At 26.1% G+C, this 20,646-nt stretch overlaps 6 protein-coding genes across 22 annotated transcripts; 3 read left to right on the top strand and 3 right to left on the bottom strand.

The window, feature by feature from the left end:
- Positions 1-11: 11 nt before the first annotated feature.
- On the bottom strand, positions 12-10,195 carry PIG-S (phosphatidylinositol glycan anchor biosynthesis class S). 2 transcript variants are annotated; one of them, XM_003692527.4, is made up of 10 exons: positions 9,954-10,195; positions 9,783-9,869; positions 2,010-2,240; positions 1,741-1,929; positions 1,421-1,639; positions 1,176-1,364; positions 973-1,111; positions 731-878; positions 255-601; positions 12-164 (listed from the first exon to the last, which is right to left on the bottom strand). In XM_003692527.4, the coding sequence occupies exons 2-10, from the start codon at positions 9,829-9,831 to the stop codon at positions 62-64; spliced, it is 1,614 nt and encodes a 537-aa protein (XP_003692575.1). In that variant the 5' UTR covers positions 9,832-9,869; positions 9,954-10,195; the 3' UTR covers positions 12-61. The 2 variants fall into 2 exon arrangements, with proteins under 2 accessions (XP_003692575.1, XP_012340353.1); XM_012484899.3 differs by lacking the exons at positions 9,783-9,869; positions 9,954-10,195 and adding an exon at positions 4,118-4,412.
- LOC147658515 (protein I'm not dead yet-like) lies at positions 3,450-9,897 on the top strand. 14 transcript variants are annotated; one of them, XM_086917408.1, is made up of 10 exons: positions 3,450-4,162; positions 5,892-5,976; positions 6,487-6,604; positions 6,784-7,055; positions 7,661-7,775; positions 7,871-7,929; positions 8,004-8,129; positions 8,264-8,593; positions 8,797-9,175; positions 9,269-9,897. In XM_086917408.1, the coding sequence occupies exons 2-10, from the start codon at positions 5,921-5,923 to the stop codon at positions 9,518-9,520; spliced, it is 1,707 nt and encodes a 568-aa protein (XP_086773534.1). In that variant the 5' UTR covers positions 3,450-4,162; positions 5,892-5,920; the 3' UTR covers positions 9,521-9,897. The 14 variants fall into 14 exon arrangements, with proteins under 14 accessions (XP_086773534.1, XP_086773531.1, XP_086773541.1 ...); XM_086917405.1 differs by having other exon boundaries at positions 4,024-4,162; positions 7,631-7,775; XM_086917415.1 differs by having other exon boundaries at positions 4,119-4,162; positions 6,491-6,604.
- Positions 10,188-16,203, top strand: NC2beta (negative cofactor 2beta). Of its 2 annotated transcripts, none has more exons than XM_003692563.4 (2): positions 10,188-10,407; positions 14,164-16,203. In XM_003692563.4, exon 2 carries the CDS (start codon positions 14,170-14,172, stop codon positions 14,671-14,673), a length of 504 nt encoding a protein of 167 aa, XP_003692611.2. In that variant the 5' UTR covers positions 10,188-10,407; positions 14,164-14,169; the 3' UTR covers positions 14,674-16,203. The 2 variants fall into 2 exon arrangements, with proteins under 2 accessions (XP_003692611.2, XP_086773564.1); XM_086917438.1 differs by lacking the exon at positions 10,188-10,407 and adding an exon at positions 12,642-12,713.
- On the bottom strand, positions 10,280-13,757 carry LOC100870903 (uncharacterized). Its single transcript, XM_012484907.3, has 8 exons — positions 13,383-13,757; positions 13,070-13,301; positions 12,804-12,967; positions 12,493-12,724; positions 12,019-12,195; positions 11,527-11,944; positions 11,196-11,455; positions 10,280-11,115 (listed from the first exon to the last, which is right to left on the bottom strand). Exons 1-8 carry the CDS (start codon positions 13,610-13,612, stop codon positions 10,636-10,638), a joined length of 2,193 nt encoding a protein of 730 aa, XP_012340361.2. The 5' UTR covers positions 13,613-13,757; the 3' UTR covers positions 10,280-10,635.
- On the bottom strand, positions 14,779-16,805 carry LOC100869380 (nonsense-mediated mRNA decay factor SMG9). Its single transcript, XM_003692536.4, has 8 exons — positions 16,625-16,805; positions 16,503-16,549; positions 16,236-16,425; positions 15,842-16,138; positions 15,622-15,766; positions 15,382-15,502; positions 15,175-15,286; positions 14,779-15,097 (listed from the first exon to the last, which is right to left on the bottom strand). Exons 1-8 carry the CDS (start codon positions 16,786-16,788, stop codon positions 15,019-15,021), a joined length of 1,155 nt encoding a protein of 384 aa, XP_003692584.1. The 5' UTR covers positions 16,789-16,805; the 3' UTR covers positions 14,779-15,018.
- Exo84 (exocyst complex component Exo84) lies at positions 16,737-20,627 on the top strand. 2 transcript variants are annotated; one of them, XM_086917396.1, is made up of 9 exons: positions 16,737-16,882; positions 17,679-17,756; positions 17,855-18,216; positions 18,309-18,611; positions 18,703-18,850; positions 18,930-19,439; positions 19,525-19,655; positions 19,769-20,185; positions 20,282-20,627. In XM_086917396.1, exons 2-9 carry the CDS (start codon positions 17,702-17,704, stop codon positions 20,483-20,485), a joined length of 2,130 nt encoding a protein of 709 aa, XP_086773522.1. In that variant the 5' UTR covers positions 16,737-16,882; positions 17,679-17,701; the 3' UTR covers positions 20,486-20,627. The 2 variants fall into 2 exon arrangements, with proteins under 2 accessions (XP_086773522.1, XP_003692547.1); XM_003692499.4 differs by lacking the exon at positions 16,737-16,882 and having other exon boundaries at positions 17,447-17,756.
- The last annotated feature ends 19 nt before the right edge of the window (positions 20,628-20,646 follow it).

Raw genomic sequence — 20,646 nt, 5'->3', positions numbered from 1 at the left:
GAAAAACATTATTGTGAAAAATTTACAATTTTATTTATTATAGTCTTGTGCAATCTTTCTTCTATGGATTATTTTTTCGAACAAAATAATAACGATAAATACTTTTTAAGGAAAGCAAGACTGGTACCATAGTTGGCAAAAATAAAGGTGTATATACGGCATATCTGAAATCAAAGAAAAAGAAATAAAATGAAAAAGACAATGAAGATTAGAGATAGTATGATGAATATTTCGTATGAATAAAGATATATTACTTTTGATCTGCAGGAAAATACAACAAAGCAAAAAGTGTTGGATCGGAAAATGCTGCTTCTGCGGTAATGAATGCTTCTTTGCTCAATAAGAAACCTGTAGCTAGATCACCCTGTGTTAATTGTTGAGCTGATTTTTCCACTAAACTCAAGGCTGTTTTTATCCTATTTCCTACAATATCTGTGATCACAATGTTACCAATTTCTTGAAGAAGTCGAGCAAGTGATTGCAAAGTCAATTTTGCTGATGTTAATTGCTCAATCGTGCGTACACGTAGCAATGCATCAACTTCCCAATTGTGCAGTTTCAATCCTGGTAAAGGAACAATGGTAACACCATTCAAAAATTTCTAAAAAATTAAATGATGAAACTATCAAAAATCATGATTTTTTTTGTATTATTATTTACTTATATCATTACGTCATAGATAATAAAAAAAATAAAAGAAACTTATAAAAATAGAGAAAGCAATAATTACCGGCTCGGGAATACCTAAGAGAAGTTTTAATTGCGTAAGAAATGTTCCAACAATGGTAGTCTGTTCAGGAACAATGGTAACTAATTCATCAGATTTCATAGTCATACAAGTTTCCACGGGTGGATTGATTAATATTACACCACCCCACCTGTTCCAGGAAAAAATGACAAACACAATATTGTCAATGAAAATAAAAAATCATTTTATTTGCAAGATTTTTGAAATGATAAATTATGCATTACCTTGGAGAAAGAAATGCTTCAACGTTAGCGTTAATTTTTGATCGATGACCAGAACGTGTGTAAATATATAATGGAGCATTATCGCAAGGAACAACATAGATGACAAAATTAATAGTTGATCGAAGACTAACTTGCGAGGCTAAAAGAAATTTATCACTTATGTTTTATTTTTCATAATAATTAAGTGAAATGAAGATACGAACCTAGTTTCTTTTCCAAAGGTGTGATTAGTTGTGGCAAAACATCTTCCGATAATGCAAAGTGTCTACCTAACGGACTACTATCGGGCACACGTTTCGGAATCACGTCCAAAGGTAACAAATATAACCACTGCGATTTGACCGAAAAATTACTCAAAATTGAAACTTCATCAAGAAAGGGTTCGACATATTCTAAAAGCAAAAAATTAATCTCGCACGAAGAATAGAGAGATTTTTTTCTTACCCACCTTCAACCATCTCGCGAAGATTCCAATCAATCTTCAATTTCTCTGGATCAGGATTAACGACAGTGATCAATATATCATACGCCGGACTAGCCGGAAATCTTCTTCTATTCTCCTCATCTAGATTATAAAGAGTCGGTTCAGTGAGTGCATTTCTTGTCAAAGCCAATGACTTTTCGTGCAACATCCATTCCGATAATACTTGTATCAAAGTGGAAGAAGCTGAAATAAAAACGATATCGATACGAAATTGCAGTCATGGGGGAGATTAAGAATTGTAAGAAAGCAATGATATTTTAAAAGATACTTAATTGACTGCTTACTGGTTTCGGTAGAAAAATAAATAGTTCTTTTCGAACCGACAAGAACTGCATTGTTCAAGTTAGTTGTTTCAAAGAGTAAAAGTTGTCCTACGTCAACATCAAAAGTAGATGCTATCTTCTCTAATTGATGATGCGTAAACGCGAAAGTATTGGATATTACACGATAAATGACCTCTATTTGACAGATACCTGTGACAAATTTTATAGACAAATGAAGAGAGAAGAAAGGAAAGATAAAAAATATGAAAACACAATTTTAAATTACTCACTGGCATTTTTGAAAGCTTCTTTTATATCATGAACCAATAATTCAGCACGATCTCGGGAAAGAGCTAGAACGACAATTTTTGTTTTAATGTTGATTTCTAAGTTGGAAAGTTGCTCAATTCCACCGTAAGGGAGCGGTACACGCGGAACTGCAGTAGTATGCCACCAAAGAGGAACTCCGATGCCCAATAATAGTACAGCAAAGGATATACTCGCGTAAACTCTATACTTTTCTGGAAATTACAATAAGCTATAGTTAAAAAAAAAAAAAAAAAAAAAAAGAAAAGGAATTAAAAACGATGTTTAATTTTATATTTACAGTTTGATATACAATTTATTATAATCGGCGATTTCAAGTGAAAAGCAGTTGTTGATGCAAGCATCGAACTTGAACGACTACGCTAGGTCAATGGTAATCGAATGTTCTCCGATTATGGTTACTAACGTTAAATTACATCATCGCGTATACAGTATCTATGTATATCACGTACAGGATACGAAACGTGCAATGAATTTGAAATTTTCTATTCAATCCTTTTTTTTTCTTTTAGTCATTTCCTTTCAAATAAGAATCAAAAGGGTACAAGAAGAAGACAAATTTTTCAGCTGGGACAAAAAAAAAGATTGATTAAATTAGTAAAATCATTTAAAAGTTATAAAAATTATTTGCTAAATATATATATATACATAAGCGAAAAAGATGTAAGTTACTTTTTTTTTTTATAAGATGTTGTTTCAAATTCAATTCAAGAATTATAAAAATTTAATGATAGTATCAAAATAATAAGTACAATAAAATCGTTTCTTTTATATTTAATAATTCATAAATTAAAAGATAATATTAAATTCATTAAAAATTTATATAATATAGATATGATCTTTATATATTCTATAGATATAGATTTTATAGATTTCTCCATTCAATATAACTTAATTTTTTTTAATATTAAATTTTAATTGTGATTTACTCAACATCAAATAAATATCATTCACATTTCTTTAATTATAAATGATCAATTTATTTGAAAAGAAATGATTATTTAATAATTTATTAAATATATTCGCTATATTATATATAATATATAATAGATATATATATATATATATATAACAATATTTTAAAATAATATTCTGTTATGACATCTGTTCAATTAGAGTTTCAGTTATGAAGAAACTTGATAAGAATTTCGTTTTCGATGTATCACACATGATCTTTTTCTTGACTTAGAAGAACATAAATTTTTCTTTTTGTATATATTTCTTCATCGATTTTTTATGAAGTAAGATAAGTATACGATAGAAAATAGGGAGAATATATCTTGTAATACCATTATACAGTATTATGGGTTACATTTTCTACAACTGTTTACCGGTCTATTTGAACCATAAGATGCGTCATGTAATAAACACGAGGACGAGTGATAGCATGAGCGGGATTAATTACTAGAGGGATTAAATTGACTCAAACGCCACGCGTTTATTACATTGAAATGCGTATCTTGTATTGAAATTTTGAATTTGAATTATTTTTATTATTAAATTGATAATAATTATAAACTTTATTTTGTTTTGTTCTTTATTTTGTTTACTCGAACGAAGATTTTGTAATATATATTTTCTATTTCAAGATAACACGAAATTACAAATTTTCAATTATTACTTTTTGTTTTTTTTAAAGATTAATTTGTACAATAATTGCAAAAGCTATAAAAAAAATTTGAATTAATTTAATTTTAATTTTATTGTTTGATTTGCATTTTTAAATTATTTCTTATTCATGATCACTGGCACATTTGCGATCTTGCATCTCTATATCTACAAAATTCAAACTTAATTTTATTTTTATCTTGATGTTCATTCGATTTTAGTCAAAATTTCGCGTCGAATTTAAAGCGCAAAGTATACATCTTAAACTGTGAGTGAAAATTACAGAAAGAAGAAGAAAGAAGAAAGGAAAAGAAATTGATCGATTCGAAATCCGAATTCCACGTGGGTGATTGGTAAGTTTACGTTTGCAAGTAAACCTGCAATAAGAACATCGACGTACCAAGGACGAGAGACGGGGAACGATACGTTTGTCACGAGTTGTTACTTCGTTGAGTTGACTTACCAGTCGTTGGAGAACCAACCAAGTAGGCAGAGGACAAATCACGAGGTAAGTAACGAATAAAAAGCATCAATAATCTGAAAATGGGTAGGAGGTAGAAGAAAAAGAAGGATGAAGAGAACAAGAAATTAGTAGCAATAACAGTGGCAGCAAAAAAAAAAAGAAGAAAGAAGAAGAAAAAAGAAACAAGAAGCAGAAGCGACCGCTGAGCAAGAGAAAGAGATCTAAAGGAGAGGGGTGATAGTTTAATCGCCAGTGGTCCGATTATGCGTGCCTAAGCGAAACCGAGCAGTGGTATAAAAGTTCGTGCAACGATCGAGAACTCGATTCGGAAGTCTCTTGGTGAGATCCGTTCTTGAAACAGTATACGAAAATATGCACGGGGGGCAATGATCATTCAACGATATACCGTACAACTCGTAATACGATGGTTCAAAACCCAGTATGCAAAGCGTTCATTGTTCAGATATACGATATCGATTTGATCGGTTCCGATCAGTATTATTCCAGTACGGTGCAATAACTTAACTTCGAAATAATTGAACTTATCTTCCAAATAATTGATATTCGATATTTGTTGATAGAATCGTCAATACAATTATTTGTTTAAAATCACCATAAAATAGAATTCCATAATACTCAAATAATTTTAAAACAAATGTTGGAAATCTTGTTTTTTCGCGGTTTATGATTTTATTTCGATTAGGATTTCACGATATCGATATATCGATATATCGGTATAAGTTCGATATATTGATTGTTTTAAAATCGAATGTACTTATATCGTTGAGTTTATTGCCAATTCGATGTCAGACAAAACGTAAGCTTTGTAACCAACACGATAAAAAGGCAATCTCGAATATTCTGGTGGTAATATAAGGGTATATGTATAAGAATTGAATATACGGATCAATTCATATCATATTCAATTCGAATATGATATAACATATGTTATTTCGTACGCAAAGAGTCGATATAGAGATAGAAGCACAAAAATATTATATCGGTTCATCGGTATCACTGTCGATAAAACTATCGATACATCGATAAAAGTATTCTCTTTGTCTCGAAATCGCTATTTTTAATTCAAGAAAACGCAAAAAAAAAAAAAGACTATGATTATTGTATTGAAAGAGCTAAACTTCGTTTGTTAATATGATTTTCGATTTTCACAAAAGAACGCAACGGTATATAATTACTTCATTAAAATATAAGCAAAATTATAAAACAATAGAAAATTAAATCTATTTAAAAAAACGCAAACATGTATATATAATGCAGAACAATTACCAATCATTAAAGTATAAGGAAAAACTTGAATACGATTATGAAAATAGTAAAATGGTCGACAGGGTTAGATGACCCATTGTGCAAGACCTTCGAGGTCAATCTCGTTCAGTGTCACTTAGTGAAATTATTTAGCCTGTAATCCGAGCACACGATGCAAATGGGATCAGAAAGGAGGACAAAGGTAACGGGCAAAGAATAATAAGTTGCGCAATTCTTTGTATCATCGTGTGCCAAATCGATCATAAAAAATACATACTTAATTTCGATTGCCAATCTAACAGATATTTAATGTTATATTAAATATTAGTCAATAATAAGGAATTAATGTTGGAATACTCAAACACGATTATCGTTCGATCATTATTTCAAATTAGCGATTATTGTATGATACGTCATGACATAAATCAACGTTCTTTGCAACGTTCTTTTTTTTTTCTGGATAAAAAATTACTCATACAGAAGCATATATCTCGCTTTTTTTTTCTAGGTACATGGCTTTTGGCTAGACAAAAAATAATGGCCACACAATCTATTGATCCATATCCAATAACCACAGATTCTACAAATAGGAGGTACATATTTTTTTTATATTGTAACTAAAGTTTACGTAAAGAAATAAAGAAATATATACTTATTGATTTATATCAGTTTAACGAACTATTTATCTATGAAGTTTTAATATACAAAAGAGATTATAATAATTATTATATTGCAGATGTATTTAAAACTTGAATGTATAAAAATAAAAAGCATATGACATGCAAAAAGATACAAGATATTTAGAGTATTAGACACATTATAATATTTGAAGAATAAAGCAAATTCTATTTGAGCTCTGTTTTCTTAATCATGTTCATGAAAATTTGACTTTACGTAAAAATATATAATTTAATAATAATTAAAAAATAATATATTTGTAATAAAATACCGATCAATCAATATCAATCGTCGTAATATTTTTTTTTATTTATATTTTTTCTTTATTTCTTTTTTCCTTTTTATTATTTCCAATCTTCCCTTCATCTTTATTCATTCATCAATGTATTCTTGACATTTATTTTTGTTTGATATGATTGTTTCAGAAAGACCGACAATTGTGGTAAACTGTTGATACAATTTTTTTTAATTTATTGGAAATCGTTTGTAATCATACTATGGCCACTGATTCTATTGCCCATTGTTATCATTGAAACTACCGAGGTTCGTTTTTCTTTTTTCGAATCTTCTTTCAATTCTTTTTCTTTTAAATTTGTTTTTACATTATTCATTATATTTAGCCTTTTTTTTCACTTTTTCATATGATCATTATATATATAATATACATCTATTCATTATCGTGCATTATAATACGAAAAAGATTATGTATCGATTGAATGCAGGTAAAAGCGATGCGATGTTTATACGTGATTGGTTTGATGGCAATATTCTGGATGACCGAAGTGCTTCCTTTACCAATCACAGGTTTAATTCCTATTTTTCTTTATCCACTGTTGGGCATAATGAGCACTGGTGACACTTGTATGTGTTATATGAATGATACTACAATGATGTTTATTGGTAGTATGGTGATTGCGATCGTTATTGAAAATTCTGGCCTACACATACGTATCGCGCTATTGATCATTAAATTGATTGGTTGCAGTCATCGAAGGTAATTTAAAATGACTGACATAATCTAAATGTTTTTAATAATCTTTCATTTAGTCTTTAAATCTTATCATACTATCAATTTTTTTATATATCTGTATAAAATATAATAATATTATTATATATATATATATATATATATATATGTTTTATTATATATTATATATCTTGTAGTCTATTATCGTTATCTGTTGCTAATATAAATGGACAAAAGATGAAAAAATAATTTGAAAATATAAAATAAATTTTTTCATTTCAAAAAAATTGTTTTTGAAAAAATTGAATTTGAAAATTTATCAGTTACTTAATTATACATATATTATTATTTAATATGTTATTTTTATATGTTACAGAATAATTATCTATTGATAAATTATTTATATTTAATCGAGAAAGAGCTAATTTTAATTGTACTTACAAATTTTTGAAACTTGTTTTATTCAAAAACGAAGTTTCAAGTAAAAAAATTTTATTCTATATTTTCGAATTATTTTTTCACATAAAATCACTTTTGATTATATTAGTTATAGAATGTTATACCATATACATATTTCAAAATAAAATATACATTATTTATAGTACCATATTTAAAAGCCATATCATCTTTAGATTAACACTGGGCTTGTTTTGCGTAACTATGTTTTTATCTATGTGGATTTCAAATACTGCTGCCACTACTATGATGTTACCTATTGTCGAAATTGTTCTCTTAGAACTTGAAGCAGTAAGCGTTATTCCAACTTCTAAATATGTTTAATTCTCTGTCATCAAATTCTTTTTCAAATTGACTTTATATATTTTTTATCTTTTAATTTTCAGCAAGGTTTGGGTGATATGTTCATACGAGAAGAAAATAACTGTGAAGAAAGTATAGAATCGTGCGTAATCGTTTCATCAATTTTTCAAAGTTCTTCGTTAATAGACGTTAATTAATTTATCTCTATTATTACAGATCAAAGAAACCGACACATATTACTATGACATATTATCTTGTGACAGCGTATGCTTCTAGTCTTGGAGGTGTAGGCACATTAGTCGGAACCGGCACTAATTTAACATTAAAAGGATTCTTTGAAAAGTAAGTGCTCTCTGATAAAGGATCCATTATTAATCTATCCACCGATTTATCAATCGATCGTTCACAGACTATCAAGTACAATGTATTAAGTACAATGAGAAAGCAAGAGAAACAATCGTTCCTTCATGTCGCAGACGGTTCCCAAACAGTTCTGGCATTAACCTAACATCGTGGATGCTTTATTCAGTCCCACCAATGCTTCTAATGGGATTCCTCACGTGGCTTTGGCTTCAAGTTATGTACATGGGAATGTTTAGACCAGGAAGCAAAGACGCGAAAGCTATTAATATTGGCAAACAGGGAGAAAAAGTTGCAGCAACTGTAATCGAAAAAAGATACAAAGAACTCGGCCCGATTACGTGGCACGAATTCTCTGTTGGTCTCCTCTTCCTTGTAATTGTACTACTATGGTTCTTCCGAAATCCGGGATTTGTACGGGGTTGGCCAACTTATATTACCGATTTGTATGTATAGCTTTTTTTTTCTTAATTATCGTTATTGTTATTATTATTGTTATTCTTTTAATCTTCTTTTTTTTTTCTATATCTTTATATACTTTCATTTCCTTTTCCTTTTCATCATTCTTATAGCCTTCTGCTACATAATAGTATTTTACTATAAAAATGTATTTCAACGACATATGTGCGAACAATCTAGTTCTTTATAGACACGTTAAAGATTCAACGGCAGCCGCTGGTGTTACTCTTCTTTTCTTCATATTACCATCTAAACTGGATTTTCTTCGATCATTCGACGCGGATCCTGTTAATCGTCCAACCAAACCATCGCCTAGCATGATTACTTGGAAAATGATTAATACGAAGATGCATTGGAGTTTGATTTTAGTTTTGGGTGGTGGATTTGCCATCTCAGCAGGAAGTACCACTTCCAATCTTTCTTCTATTCTAGGAAATGCTTTAACTATTTTGAAATCAATAAATCCATTTGCGATATTATTTATTGTCTGCCTATTTGCAGAAACTATCACAGAATTGACATCTAATGTTGCAATTGCAAATATTATTTTACCTGTTTTGGCAGAAATGGTAAGAAATTTCAGTTAATAAATTTCTTTTTTCTAGTCATTAATTTATTTTTCAATTATATTTAATTTATTATATATTTATATGTTGTTTCAGTCTATTGCTTTACGAATACATCCACTATATTTGATGCTGCCAGCCTCTTTATGTTGTTCTTTTTCATTTCATCTACCAGTAGGCACTCCACCAAATACAATTGCTATTACAGCAGGTCATATAAAAACTAGAGATTTCGCAATTGCTGGAATAGGACCTAGCATTATAACACTTTTTGTAACAATATTTGCATTTTCCACTTGGGGCACCTACATCTTTAATTTATCTGAGTTTCCTGATTGGGCAACTTAAAGCTGCTTCAGCGTTTCATTATTGTGTTTAGTACATCATTATCACTCAATGTTTTTAATAAATATCAAACTTCATAATCATATACATATATATTCTATTTTCCATTTTATATAGATTTATAAAAAAAATGTAATAAGTATTAAATTTATTATATTAACGAAAAATATAATAACATTATTGTATAATCTTCAATTAACCAAAAATTTTTTAACAATACAAAAAGGTTATTATCAAAAAAACAGAAGTCAAACCAATAACTTACCATCTATAGCCGTATCGTAACCTATAGTATCCATTATTTCTTCATTCATATTGTATTCACTTTATTTTGTTTTATCAATATTCATCACTAAAAAAATACAAATTATATTAATGTATATAATGTGTGTATATATATTTTATGATTAAAGAATACCAAAAAAATTTAACCAACCAGAAATTATATATATATAATTATGTTAATATTTTATACAATAAAAAAATTTTATCTCGCATTATCATATTTTAGTATAAACACATCTTTATAATAAATGAACACTCGCATATGCTTAAAAATAGAACAAATTATAAAATATATTGAAAATTCGTTTTCTTCACAAATTTATCTTTCTTACGATCATTTTCATGAAAATTCCTTTATATACTGTTTATAAATTCGTCCGGAAGAGGGCACATATCTATAAATATTATTTATCTGTGAATTATATTAACTATTAAGGTTTGTTTTCATAAAACGAAAAATCAATAAAAGAAAAGGCATTTTCTATTGAATCAAATATTTATTTTTTTATTATTTTTTTAACTCAAAACGTTAATTAACAGTGAAAAATATATCTTTTAACCACGCAGTTATTTTTGTTACATTTGATTTATTACTTTACTTCTTGGTACGTATATAACTTAATGTAATATGATTTTGACAATATCAAATAATATAGTTTATATTATTTTATCGAAATTTTATCATTATTGAAATCATTTTTTTAAATTCATAAATATTTATTTATTAATATCCTGTTTGAAAATTCGATTTACATTGATATCCGCGTGATTTTTCTTAACCTTTTTTATATTTAAATACATATATGTTTTGTTTTTTAAAATATCTCTTTTTTTTAAATGTTTTTTAACGAATAAATGCAATCGAAGTTATTTTGGATAAAAGTGTTATCCGAAAGTGATAATGCATAACAAGGATTAGATATTGTCAAAAAAGTACTATCTAAAGATGCAATTAAAATTTGTAATGTAGAAAGCAGTTGTGTAAAATTTGGTCTGTTCTGAGGTTCTGTAGTCCAACAAGAATGCATTAACTTATAAATACTTGAAGGAACATTATCTGGTTGTTCTAAACGACCATTTTTATGAACAATATAATGTAATAAATGATCATCTTGTATGTTAGAATAAGGAAAACCACCTAATGTACTAATTTCCCAAAGTACTATTCCAAAAGACCATACATCACTTTTTGAAGAGAAGGCTCTATTGTATAAAGCTTCAGGAGACATCCATCTTATTGGAAGATGATGTGTTTTTTCTTTTGTATTTTTTATTACATATACACCATTTCTTGAAAGCCCAAAATCAGAAATCTAAATATTGTCATTAGATTTTGTTAAAACTTTTCATCTTTAAAAAAAAAAATTTTATATGATATTAAGTATTAGATTACCTTCACAGTTAAATCTTCAGTAAGAAGAATATTTCTTGCTGCAAGATCTCGATGAGTAATTCCTTTAGCTTCTAAATGTTCCATACCCATAGCAATTTCCTTAGCAAATTTTAAAAATTGATGTCCTTCCATTTTACCAATCCAACTTTCATTTTCATCTTTTGCTTTTTCTTTATAATTGTTAGTAATATTTATATATTGTTTAGATTTATAATTATTTGTTTTGTTTAATATAGCAGAACATATATTAGTATATAAAGCTGAAAATTAAGATTCTATTAAAATTTTTAAATTTATATTAAATAAATTTATAATTTAGTAAATCATTTACTTTTTGAAACATAAGCTTCACATAAATCTTGTAAAATATTTTGATCATGAGAAATGATTTTTTTATTTTGTTGATTCCTTTGATTATGTAAGTAACTTAATAAATCTCCACCTTCCATATATTCAAGCAAGATGCATATAGGATTATTAGGTTTAATGCAATAACCTATCAGGCTTACTAAATGAGGATGATTTCCAGCCATTATCATCATTTCAATTTCTTGAATAAATTGTTGACGTGTTTCAGAGTCAATAGATAAATCCATTTGTTGAGACATTTTTACTGCAACTAAACTATTATTTTTATCATTTAAATGACCAAGATATACTTTTCCAAATTGCCCAATACCCAATTTACGTATTAATTTTACACTTTCAAATGGCTCTTTTAACTCATTTGTCTGTTCTATATCTCTCTCCTAAAAATCATTTTAATTAATATAAACTAAATATAATAGTTACTCATATAATACACATAAAATTATCTTTTTACTTTTGATTCATGTTTGATATACAAAATGTTATGCTGTTGAAGTATTGTTTCTGTCCATTTGCATTTTGAAAGTGTACATACTTTTTGTTTCATCATAAAAAAATTATAATTATATAATATAAAATATAAAATTCCAATTAGAATACAACTAATTATTACTCCAATCAATATAAACCACTGAAAAATATAATTTGAAAAAATAATATCTATAAATATATATAAATATATAAATATTTACATATATAATTATGTAATTATATAATATAAAATATAAAATTCTAATTAGAATAATATAATATAAAATTCCAACTGATTATTATTCCAATCAATATAAACCATTGAAAAATATAATTTGAAAAAATAATATTTATAAATATATATAAATATATATTTATAAATAATAAAAAATATTTTATTATTATATATTATTTTATATTATATAATTTTTGTTAATAATTTACGATTGTAGTTTACAATTTTAGTATTTGATGATATAAAATGTATAATAAAAGTTCCTTCTGGTCCAAAGCATCCATAATAATTGACAGCACTAACTATTATTTTATAACCATTTTTAACTTGTATATCTTGATTGTTAATTTTTAAGTCATATAAAAACATAGTTTTATTTACAGGTACCTGCCCTATTTTTGTTACATTATAAACAGGTAGCCCTGTCCTTGATATAAAAAGAGGTATACCTATCCTATGAAATAATATATAAATGTTGAATAAAATCAAACATATCAGTTATATTTAAAGTTTTTTTTGACTTTTAAATATACTTGATTATATAAAATTGAATATTGGATGTATTAAAAGTTGTATTCCAATTTATAACCATTTGATTTCCTCTTTGAGATATATTTACTTTTGGAATTGGTAGTGTTCTTTTAGCATTGATACAATTACATGAATTATTTACGCATTTAGGAACTGTATATAAAATCTGTAGAGTTTAAGAATATTTTTTATTAATTTTATAGAATATAAATATTAATAATTATAAAATTATACATATATTTATTTATATAGTGTATCAATAACTTACTTCAGGAATATTTATTATGTATTTTGTTCTTGGATTAGCAAGAACTTGCACTTTGTAAGAACAATCAGGTTTTATATATAGATCTGGTATATCATCTAAATTACTGTATTCAGGTAATATTACATTAAATTTTTTGTCTTGTTTTTGTTTCAATATATAAAAAAGTGATCCTTCTGAACATTTTATGATATTTGTTTTTTCTTCTATTGATGGTATGCCTGTGATTATAATACTATCATATACAAATATAATACAAAACAAATTAATAATAAATTGATTAAATTTTTTCTTATATTCATTAATGAATATTTACCTATAAAAAGAAGGTTGCTTAAAAGTATTTGGTGGTAACCAAGATATATTCAATTTTAAAAATTTATATGCATCTTGTTTTTCTATATATTTTGGATCTTTTAAAACTTCCACGCTTAAATTCCGCACAGTACCAACATATTCGATCGTGCTTGTTACATATTTTCCATCACATAAATAGAATAAAATGAATATATCATATATGAGTATAAATTGAATTCTTACTAACATTTCATTTTCTAATTATAACAGATTTGATAATAAATAATTACACTATTGCTCTATATTCAATCGTGAAATCAAATGATATAAAATAATATAAAATTTATCGCTATTTTTATAAAACGAAACAAACATATATTGTCCATAAACACTTTATCTGATAATATTTTTCTTAAAAAAAGTATATAAAATTTTCAAGTATGTGATAAGATGATAAGCTTTTAATATTTAAAATTAGAGATATAATTATATGTGTGTATTAACAGTTTGGATTATTTAAAATATATATTGAAAAAAATAAATTTTTAAAAATATATCAAAATACATATGAAAGAAAAAAATCAGAATTTTGAATCGAGTTAAAATTTGTAATATATAAATTTTTTTTTTATGAATTATACAATAAATAGTATATTTTAATAAATTGAATTCGATAAAAATTAAAGAAATCAAAAAAATAATAAAAATTAAAAATAATTAATAGCTTATAAATTTTTTATGAAGAAAATAAATAATTTTTTTTTTATTTAAATAAATTATTTTTTTTTTAAACATTACAGAAAAATATGGCCTCGGCTACTATATCACCAACCGAAGACGATGAATTGACCTTACCTCGTGCATCGATCAATAAAATGATCAAAGAAATTTTACCACATGTACGTGTAGCGAATGAATCTCGAGAATTAATATTAAATTGTTGTACAGAATTTATTCATTTACTTTCTTCCGAAGCAAATGAAATTTGTAATCAACAACAAAAGAAAACTATAAATGCTGAACATGTTCTTCAAGCACTCGAAAAACTTGGATTTGGAGATTATAGTGCAGAAGCGGAGGCAGTTTTGCGAGATTGCAAGGCTGTTGCAGCTAAACGAAGACGTCAAAGCACTAGATTAGAAAATTTGGGAATTCCAGAAGAAGAACTTCTTAGACAACAGCAAGAATTATTTGCAAAGGCAAGAGAAGAACAAGCAGTAGCAGAACAACAGCAATGGCAACAATTACAAGCAGTTGCACAAATGGCTTCAATGCAACAAGTCGATAGTGAACAAGAAGATTACTCGTAAAAGTTTATAGTTTTATATTAATATATTTAATCGAAATCAATTCATTGACAACAAATAAGAGATGATTGTTTTCATTCTAGCAAATTTGAAATAATTGCAACGATGTATCATTTTAATTTTTCTTTGATTTATTCATTATATATCATTACTTATACATAACATTCAAAAATGCCAGAAATTGCTTTCGCATTTTTATGATTTTAGGATCTTATTATGAATTTAAATAAGTAACAAAATATTATGATTTTTTTATATAAAATGCCTAAAATTACTTGATACATTATACATATATTCTTTTGCAGAAATAATGTATAATAATACATTTATATCATACATTATTGAAAATTATGGCATTAATCTTCCATACTCGGAAGAAAGATGACTTTTTTTAATCGCTTCCATTACTTTTGAAACATAATGATACCTAGATAATTCAATTACAAAGTAATTATTATAACGTACAATGAAAAAAAATTAATTTTTTTAATTTGTTACACTTACCAATTTTTTTCTGTTAAAGTAGATGGTGTCATTGAATTTCTGTTAACACCATGTATTTTTGTTTTTAACTTTTCTATTAGTTTTTTCCCGTTTTGACGCATTGTAAATTCTTCTACAATTAAAAAAAAAAATTTAATCAAGACAAGCTTTAAAACATTTTCAATGTTTAAGTGAAAGTAAAATAAATAGAATGATGAAATATTATACCTTCATTTGTAATACGAGGTATAAAAAACAAATTTAATCCTGCCTCCATAGAATGATTACTCATATCCAAACCACTATGAATTTGTAATCTAGAACTGGAGAATAATTTAGTATAAAATTCCTGTAAGTATAAATAATGAAATATCAGTGTAACTTTTCAAATTAACCATTTATTATTATTTTTAATATAAAAAGTATATGTTTTAATAACATGTATTAAAAGTATATATATTACTTTACCTTCACTTTTTCCATATTATGAGGAGTAAAATCTTGTAATTCAGCTTTATTATGTAAAAATACAATGTGTGGATAATATTCAACATAATCTTGGTCCATATTACTAGTTGAAGATGGTTTTAACATTTCTGCAGTTTGTAAAAATCTATGAAATATAATAAATTTTAATTCTCATAAAAATTTATAACAAAGTAAAATTATAAGATTATGTTCACTATACCTAACTAAATTTGGATCTACGAACCAATCTTGTACAAATATAATAACATGACAAACTGAAAAAAGAAATGCTGCAAACTGTGAAGATTGTAATTCTAAATTAGTTTCTGTATTTATAAAATCTGTTGTAGGTTTTTTTTGATCATAAGTTGTTGAATAATCTATTGTAGATCCAGACAGTATTGGTTGTGTATCTAAATATATTACACGATTTTTTGTTACAAAAAAGTCAATACCAATAGTACAATTTGCACCACTTTCATGATGTAATGTATCTTGAATTGGAAAAATACCAGTCCTATAATAATAAAAAAATGAAACAGAAATGATTTTCTTTAAAAATAAATACAAATAAAAATACAATATTTGCTTAAAGTTTTTGAAATAATACTGACGCAATGTTACATGTTAAAAGAGACATTATAGTTGATTTTCCTACACCTTGAGCTCCTAAACATCCTACAACTAAAAAATCTTGTTGATCATACAAGAATTCAAGAGGATATTCACAGAGTTGCATATTTTCATCCATAAATTTTACACAACTTGTCATTTCAAGACATGTTGGTAATACAGTCCGAATAGCTACAAATTACAAACCTATTAATATCATTGTATTAAAAATTGATATTTAAAATTTAAAATAAAAAGAAAATACTCACGATCTTGTATTTTTGATGAAACATTGGAAGATACATCACCTTCTTTTCTATAATGATATTATAATTTAAAAGTTTAAATATAGTTTAAATTTTTTTTTATGCAAGAAACTATTTGTAAGTACTTGTTACCACCATTACGTTGATTTGGAGACACAGCTCTGTTTTCACCTTCTCTAGTTTTCAATATAAATGTTGGGCGATCTATAACTTTAATTGTGCCTCTGCTATCGCAGTCTTTCACGTCTGAATCTTTAGATGTAATTGGCATCATTTTTTGTACATTCATCGCTCCCAATAATATTTCATTCTCTAAAATATTTATATAATAAATATTTTCACTATTAAAATTAAAAACAACTTTTATAAACAAAATCTATTAAGTACATACCTTTCTTTTAATTATTTATTCGTAAAAATTGTTCAGATTAAATATGTTTTCGACATAAATAATATATATATAGGTTACACAACTTTGCTATTAAAGCTAAAAATAGTAATTATTATAATAATATATTGTTATAAGAAATATTCAACATATATATTATTTTAATAAAATAAATTAAAATTATATGTATCTTTTCTTTTAATTATATTTTTTCATAAAATGAAACTAATAATGATGCGATCTATTACATCTCTTTTCATAAACAAATACAAATTTTTATATCATAGTATTAAATATAAAAGAAAATAATAAAAATTATCATTAAAAAGAAAAAATAAAATTTATTATATTTAGAAATTCTCAAAATGAAATTTTTTTAGACATTTTTACATTAAATATTTGAATGGTTGGAAAATAAGAATATTTTAAAAATTTATTTAATATAAATTTATATGATTAATATAATAAATTACGAAAGAAATTATAGTAAATAAAATATAACAACTTGAAATTTTCATTCTATAACATCATCGATATATTTTTTCATCTAGTAATTGTTACTATACACAGTTTTAAGACTATATACTACATGGCATTAAGAATAATATTTTTGTTGTCATTTGTGAGATATATCAAATTCATTATATGCATACGATTACATTAAAATAAACGTATTTAAATGCTTACAATTAATAAATATTTATATAAATGTTGCTTATAAAAGGAAATAAAAGGAATATTATAAAGAATTGATTTAATCTTTTCATTAATATATAAATGAATTTGTTTAGGTCATAGCAAATATTTTTTTACAATGGCTAACAGTTTAGCAAAAGTGTTTGCAACTGAAGATTTTAATCCTGAAAAATGTAGGTAAACACTTATAAATTTTTGTTTATAAAAATTATAAAAATTATAAAAATTTTAGATTTTATAAAACATGAAGTGACATTTGTTTTGTTTATAGTTGTAAAAGAACTTAGCGCACAATGTGTGGGAGCAGATGAATTAAGACAACAAAGAGCTAAAATTCAAGAACTTGCAAATAATACTTCTGCACAATTAAAACGTAATGTTTATCAAAATTATATGCAATTTATAGAAACTGCCAAGGAAATTTCACATTTAGAAAGTGAAATGTATCAGTTATCTCAATTACTCAGTGAACAACGTTCATTGTTAAGTACATTAGGATCTACCAGAACTACTGGTGTTACTTTTGAAGATTTATCTGAATCCCAATTAGAAAATATTAATGATTCTAGTACTAAAGAAGAAGAACAAAAACAAAAATTAATGCAATTACTTGAAAATGTAGAAGGTGCTATGGTAAGTTATTAAATTGTTATTTTTCTAAATTTTTAAATTAATAATAATAAATGAAAAACATTCATAATAATAATTGTCTTTTAATTTCATAGAGTTTAGCAGAAATACCTGGTCGTATATGTTTACATGAAGGGTCTTTGTTAGAATTAGATCCATTAGAGGGGACTCCATTAAAGAGAGTTCATGCATATTTATTTACTGATATTCTAATGATTGCTTCTTGGTTAGCAAATGGAAATAGAAGAGGACCACCAAAATATAAAATGCAAGCTGTTTATAATCTTGAAAGCTTGGCAATTGTTAATGTCAGAGATCTTGGAACAGTAAAATTAGCATTCAAACTTTTAGCATTTTCTGATACCAGAGTGTTTCAATGTGCAACTGCAACAAGTAAAGTTAGTATATTATAAAGATAATATTCATAAAAGATATTTTGAAAAAAATATAATCATGAAAAGATATTATAAATTATAATATATTTTTTAGAAAGAATGGTTAGATAAATGTGAACAAGCAAAAAGAATGAAGTTGATTGAAGATAATCCAAATGAGACAACAGAAAATAATAAACGTTCAAAAGAAGAGAAAATAACGATGCCTTCTCGATCGATGTCACTTGATTCGAATACTCTCGGTATGATCGATAATTTAATAAAATTTATATAATTAAATTAAATTAAATTTCATTGATTTTCTTAGTTATTCTTTTATAGGTATAGATGATGAAGATACAGAATATCATGAACCACCACCAGAATGGATATTAGAGGTGGCAGAAGATTTAGATTCTTGCATAGCACAACGTCATTTTGAGGAAGCTTATAGTCTTTTAGAAAAAGCAAAAACCTACTTAAAAGATGCACAAATAACACCACTTTTATTAGAAATCCAGTTAAAGGTAAATGATAGAGGAAAATCATTAATTGAAGTTTTAACAAAAGAACTTGAATTAAGTGCAGAAGCGAAATCATTACAAGGTGGTGGTTTAAGAAGTGCTCGTCGCGTAGTAAAATTATTGATACAATTAAATAGAAATGCTCAAGCCTGTCAATTATATTTGCGACTATGCAGTGCTATGTTAAAAGCACGTTTAAAACGAGTTAAAAGAGAAGGAGCTATTGCACCTTATGTGAAACAACTTAGTGCAATTGCTTTTAGTAATATCGTTGAAATCACAAAAGAATTCTTAAAACTTTTTCCACAGTCAACAAATTGTACATCTGGTAAGAAAGTCATGAATGAATGTTATGATTTGAAATCAAATCGTTTCTTTTAATTTTCTCCATTTTATATAATTTTCTTCATTAGGTTTGGTACTTTGGTGTAGTCAAGAAGTAAAATACTTAACAACACATTTAACTAAGCAACTTTTTATTCCACAAGTATCTCTAAGCACATTAGTAGAATGTATTGTTTGTGTCCGAAGTCATTGCGATCAGGTACGGTAATGATACGGCATTGATATTAATTTTTGTTTTATATATGTTTTTGAAATAACAATTTTTTATAAATCGTAATAATATAATTTTGTATTATATATTTTATCTCGTAGTTAACGCAATTAGGAATGGATTTTCGTTATCAATTGGATGGTCAACTCAGATCCCCATTAGCAAAAGCTATACAAGATACTGGTGAAAAATATGTTGATACTGTGAAAGAATATATAGCAAAAGATACGTGGCGACCAACTAATTTAGAAAGTTGCAAAAATGTTCAAAAATTTCTATCAGAATTTGATGATCTTGGAATAACTGTTCCATCATCTTATATAACAAATGATTGTTGGATTGCATTAACTGATAATATTTTAACTTTTTCAAAAATTTATGTAAGTCTACTAGAAGATTGCCTTAGCGTTGCTACACCTGAATTAATGGCAATAATAGATTCAGTTTTAATATCAGTTATGCGAATTCAAGTACAACATATAATAGTATCACTTACAAATCCAAGATTAAAGCAAGAGGTAATTGTCTTTTTTTTTTATGTTACTTTTTTTTATCGTAATCATCATAATAATATAATATCTGAATAAATATTTATTTCTTTAATGTTTCTTTAGAAACAATTGGTGCAAGATAATGCTTCATATATCCGAGATATTTTAATTATGCGGGGATTAGAGTTATATAAATCAACAACAAATCAAGTTTTTAAGAAATTGTTAGCTTTAAAGGAACAAATCGTATTTGATTTGTCTCCAAATAAACCAAAACCTGCTCCTAGAACTTCTGTACCTAAGTATTCTACCACAGAATATATTTAAAATTATAAAACAAAATATAAATATACACATAGAAATGTAGAAAACTGTTTGCAAAGGAAGTAATAGAATGTTTCACAATGTACATGCTATTTGTATTATACTGTATATATAAGTTAATCTGAATTTTTTAATAAATACATATTGCATTTCAGTATTTTTCT

Source organism: Apis florea, unplaced genomic scaffold, assembly GCF_048593485.1.
Source record: "Apis florea isolate Af1SG1 unplaced genomic scaffold, ASM4859348v1 contig_2201_pilon, whole genome shotgun sequence".
Classification (NCBI taxonomy): domain Eukaryota; kingdom Metazoa; phylum Arthropoda; class Insecta; order Hymenoptera; family Apidae; genus Apis; species Apis florea.
The sequence above is the reverse complement of the archived record's forward strand: the minus strand, read 5'-3'. Positions and strand labels throughout refer to the sequence as shown.

Bases quoted from the DNA above. Each gene is read 5' to 3' on its own strand.
- Exo84 (XM_086917396.1), top strand. From the start codon at position 17,702: ATGGCTAACAGTTTAGCAAAAGTGTTTGCAACTGAAGATTTTAATCCT. The intron at 18,851-18,929 runs GTATGATCGATA...ATTCTTTTATAG, and splicing joins ACTTGATTCGAATACTCTCG to GTATAGATGATGAAGATACA. The intron at 19,440-19,524 runs GTAAGAAAGTCA...TTTCTTCATTAG, and splicing joins GTCAACAAATTGTACATCTG to GTTTGGTACTTTGGTGTAGT.
- LOC100870903 (XM_012484907.3), bottom strand. From the start codon at position 13,612: ATGTTAGTAAGAATTCAATTTATACTCATATATGATATATTCATTTTA. The intron at 11,456-11,526 runs GTAAATGATTTA...CTTAATTTTCAG, and splicing joins TGAAGCTTATGTTTCAAAAA to CTTTATATACTAATATATGT. The intron at 11,116-11,195 runs GTAATCTAATAC...GACAATATTTAG, and splicing joins CTGAAGATTTAACTGTGAAG to ATTTCTGATTTTGGGCTTTC.
- LOC147658515 (XM_086917401.1), top strand. From the start codon at position 5,729: ATGTTGGAATACTCAAACACGATTATCGTTCGATCATTATTTCAAATT. The intron at 8,130-8,263 runs GTAAGTGCTCTC...TTCATGTCGCAG, and splicing joins TTAAAAGGATTCTTTGAAAA to ACGGTTCCCAAACAGTTCTG. The intron at 8,594-8,796 runs GTATGTATAGCT...AGTTCTTTATAG, and splicing joins CCAACTTATATTACCGATTT to ACACGTTAAAGATTCAACGG.
- PIG-S (XM_012484899.3), bottom strand. From the start codon at position 4,184: ATGCTTTTTATTCGTTACTTACCTCGTGATTTGTCCTCTGCCTACTTG. The intron at 1,930-2,009 runs GTGAGTAATTTA...AATTTGTCACAG, and splicing joins AGAAGCTTTCAAAAATGCCA to GTATCTGTCAAATAGAGGTC. The intron at 1,640-1,740 runs GTAAGCAGTCAA...TTTTTATTTCAG, and splicing joins TTATTTTTCTACCGAAACCA to CTTCTTCCACTTTGATACAA.
- LOC100869380 (XM_003692536.4), bottom strand. From the start codon at position 16,788: ATGAATGTACAAAAAATGATGCCAATTACATCTAAAGATTCAGACGTG. The intron at 16,426-16,502 runs GTGAGTATTTTC...TGTAATTTGTAG, and splicing joins TTCATCAAAAATACAAGATC to CTATTCGGACTGTATTACCA. The intron at 15,287-15,381 runs GTATAATATTTC...TTTTAATTGTAG, and splicing joins ACCTCGTATTACAAATGAAG to AAGAATTTACAATGCGTCAA.
- NC2beta (XM_003692563.4), top strand. From the start codon at position 14,170: ATGGCCTCGGCTACTATATCACCAACCGAAGACGATGAATTGACCTTA.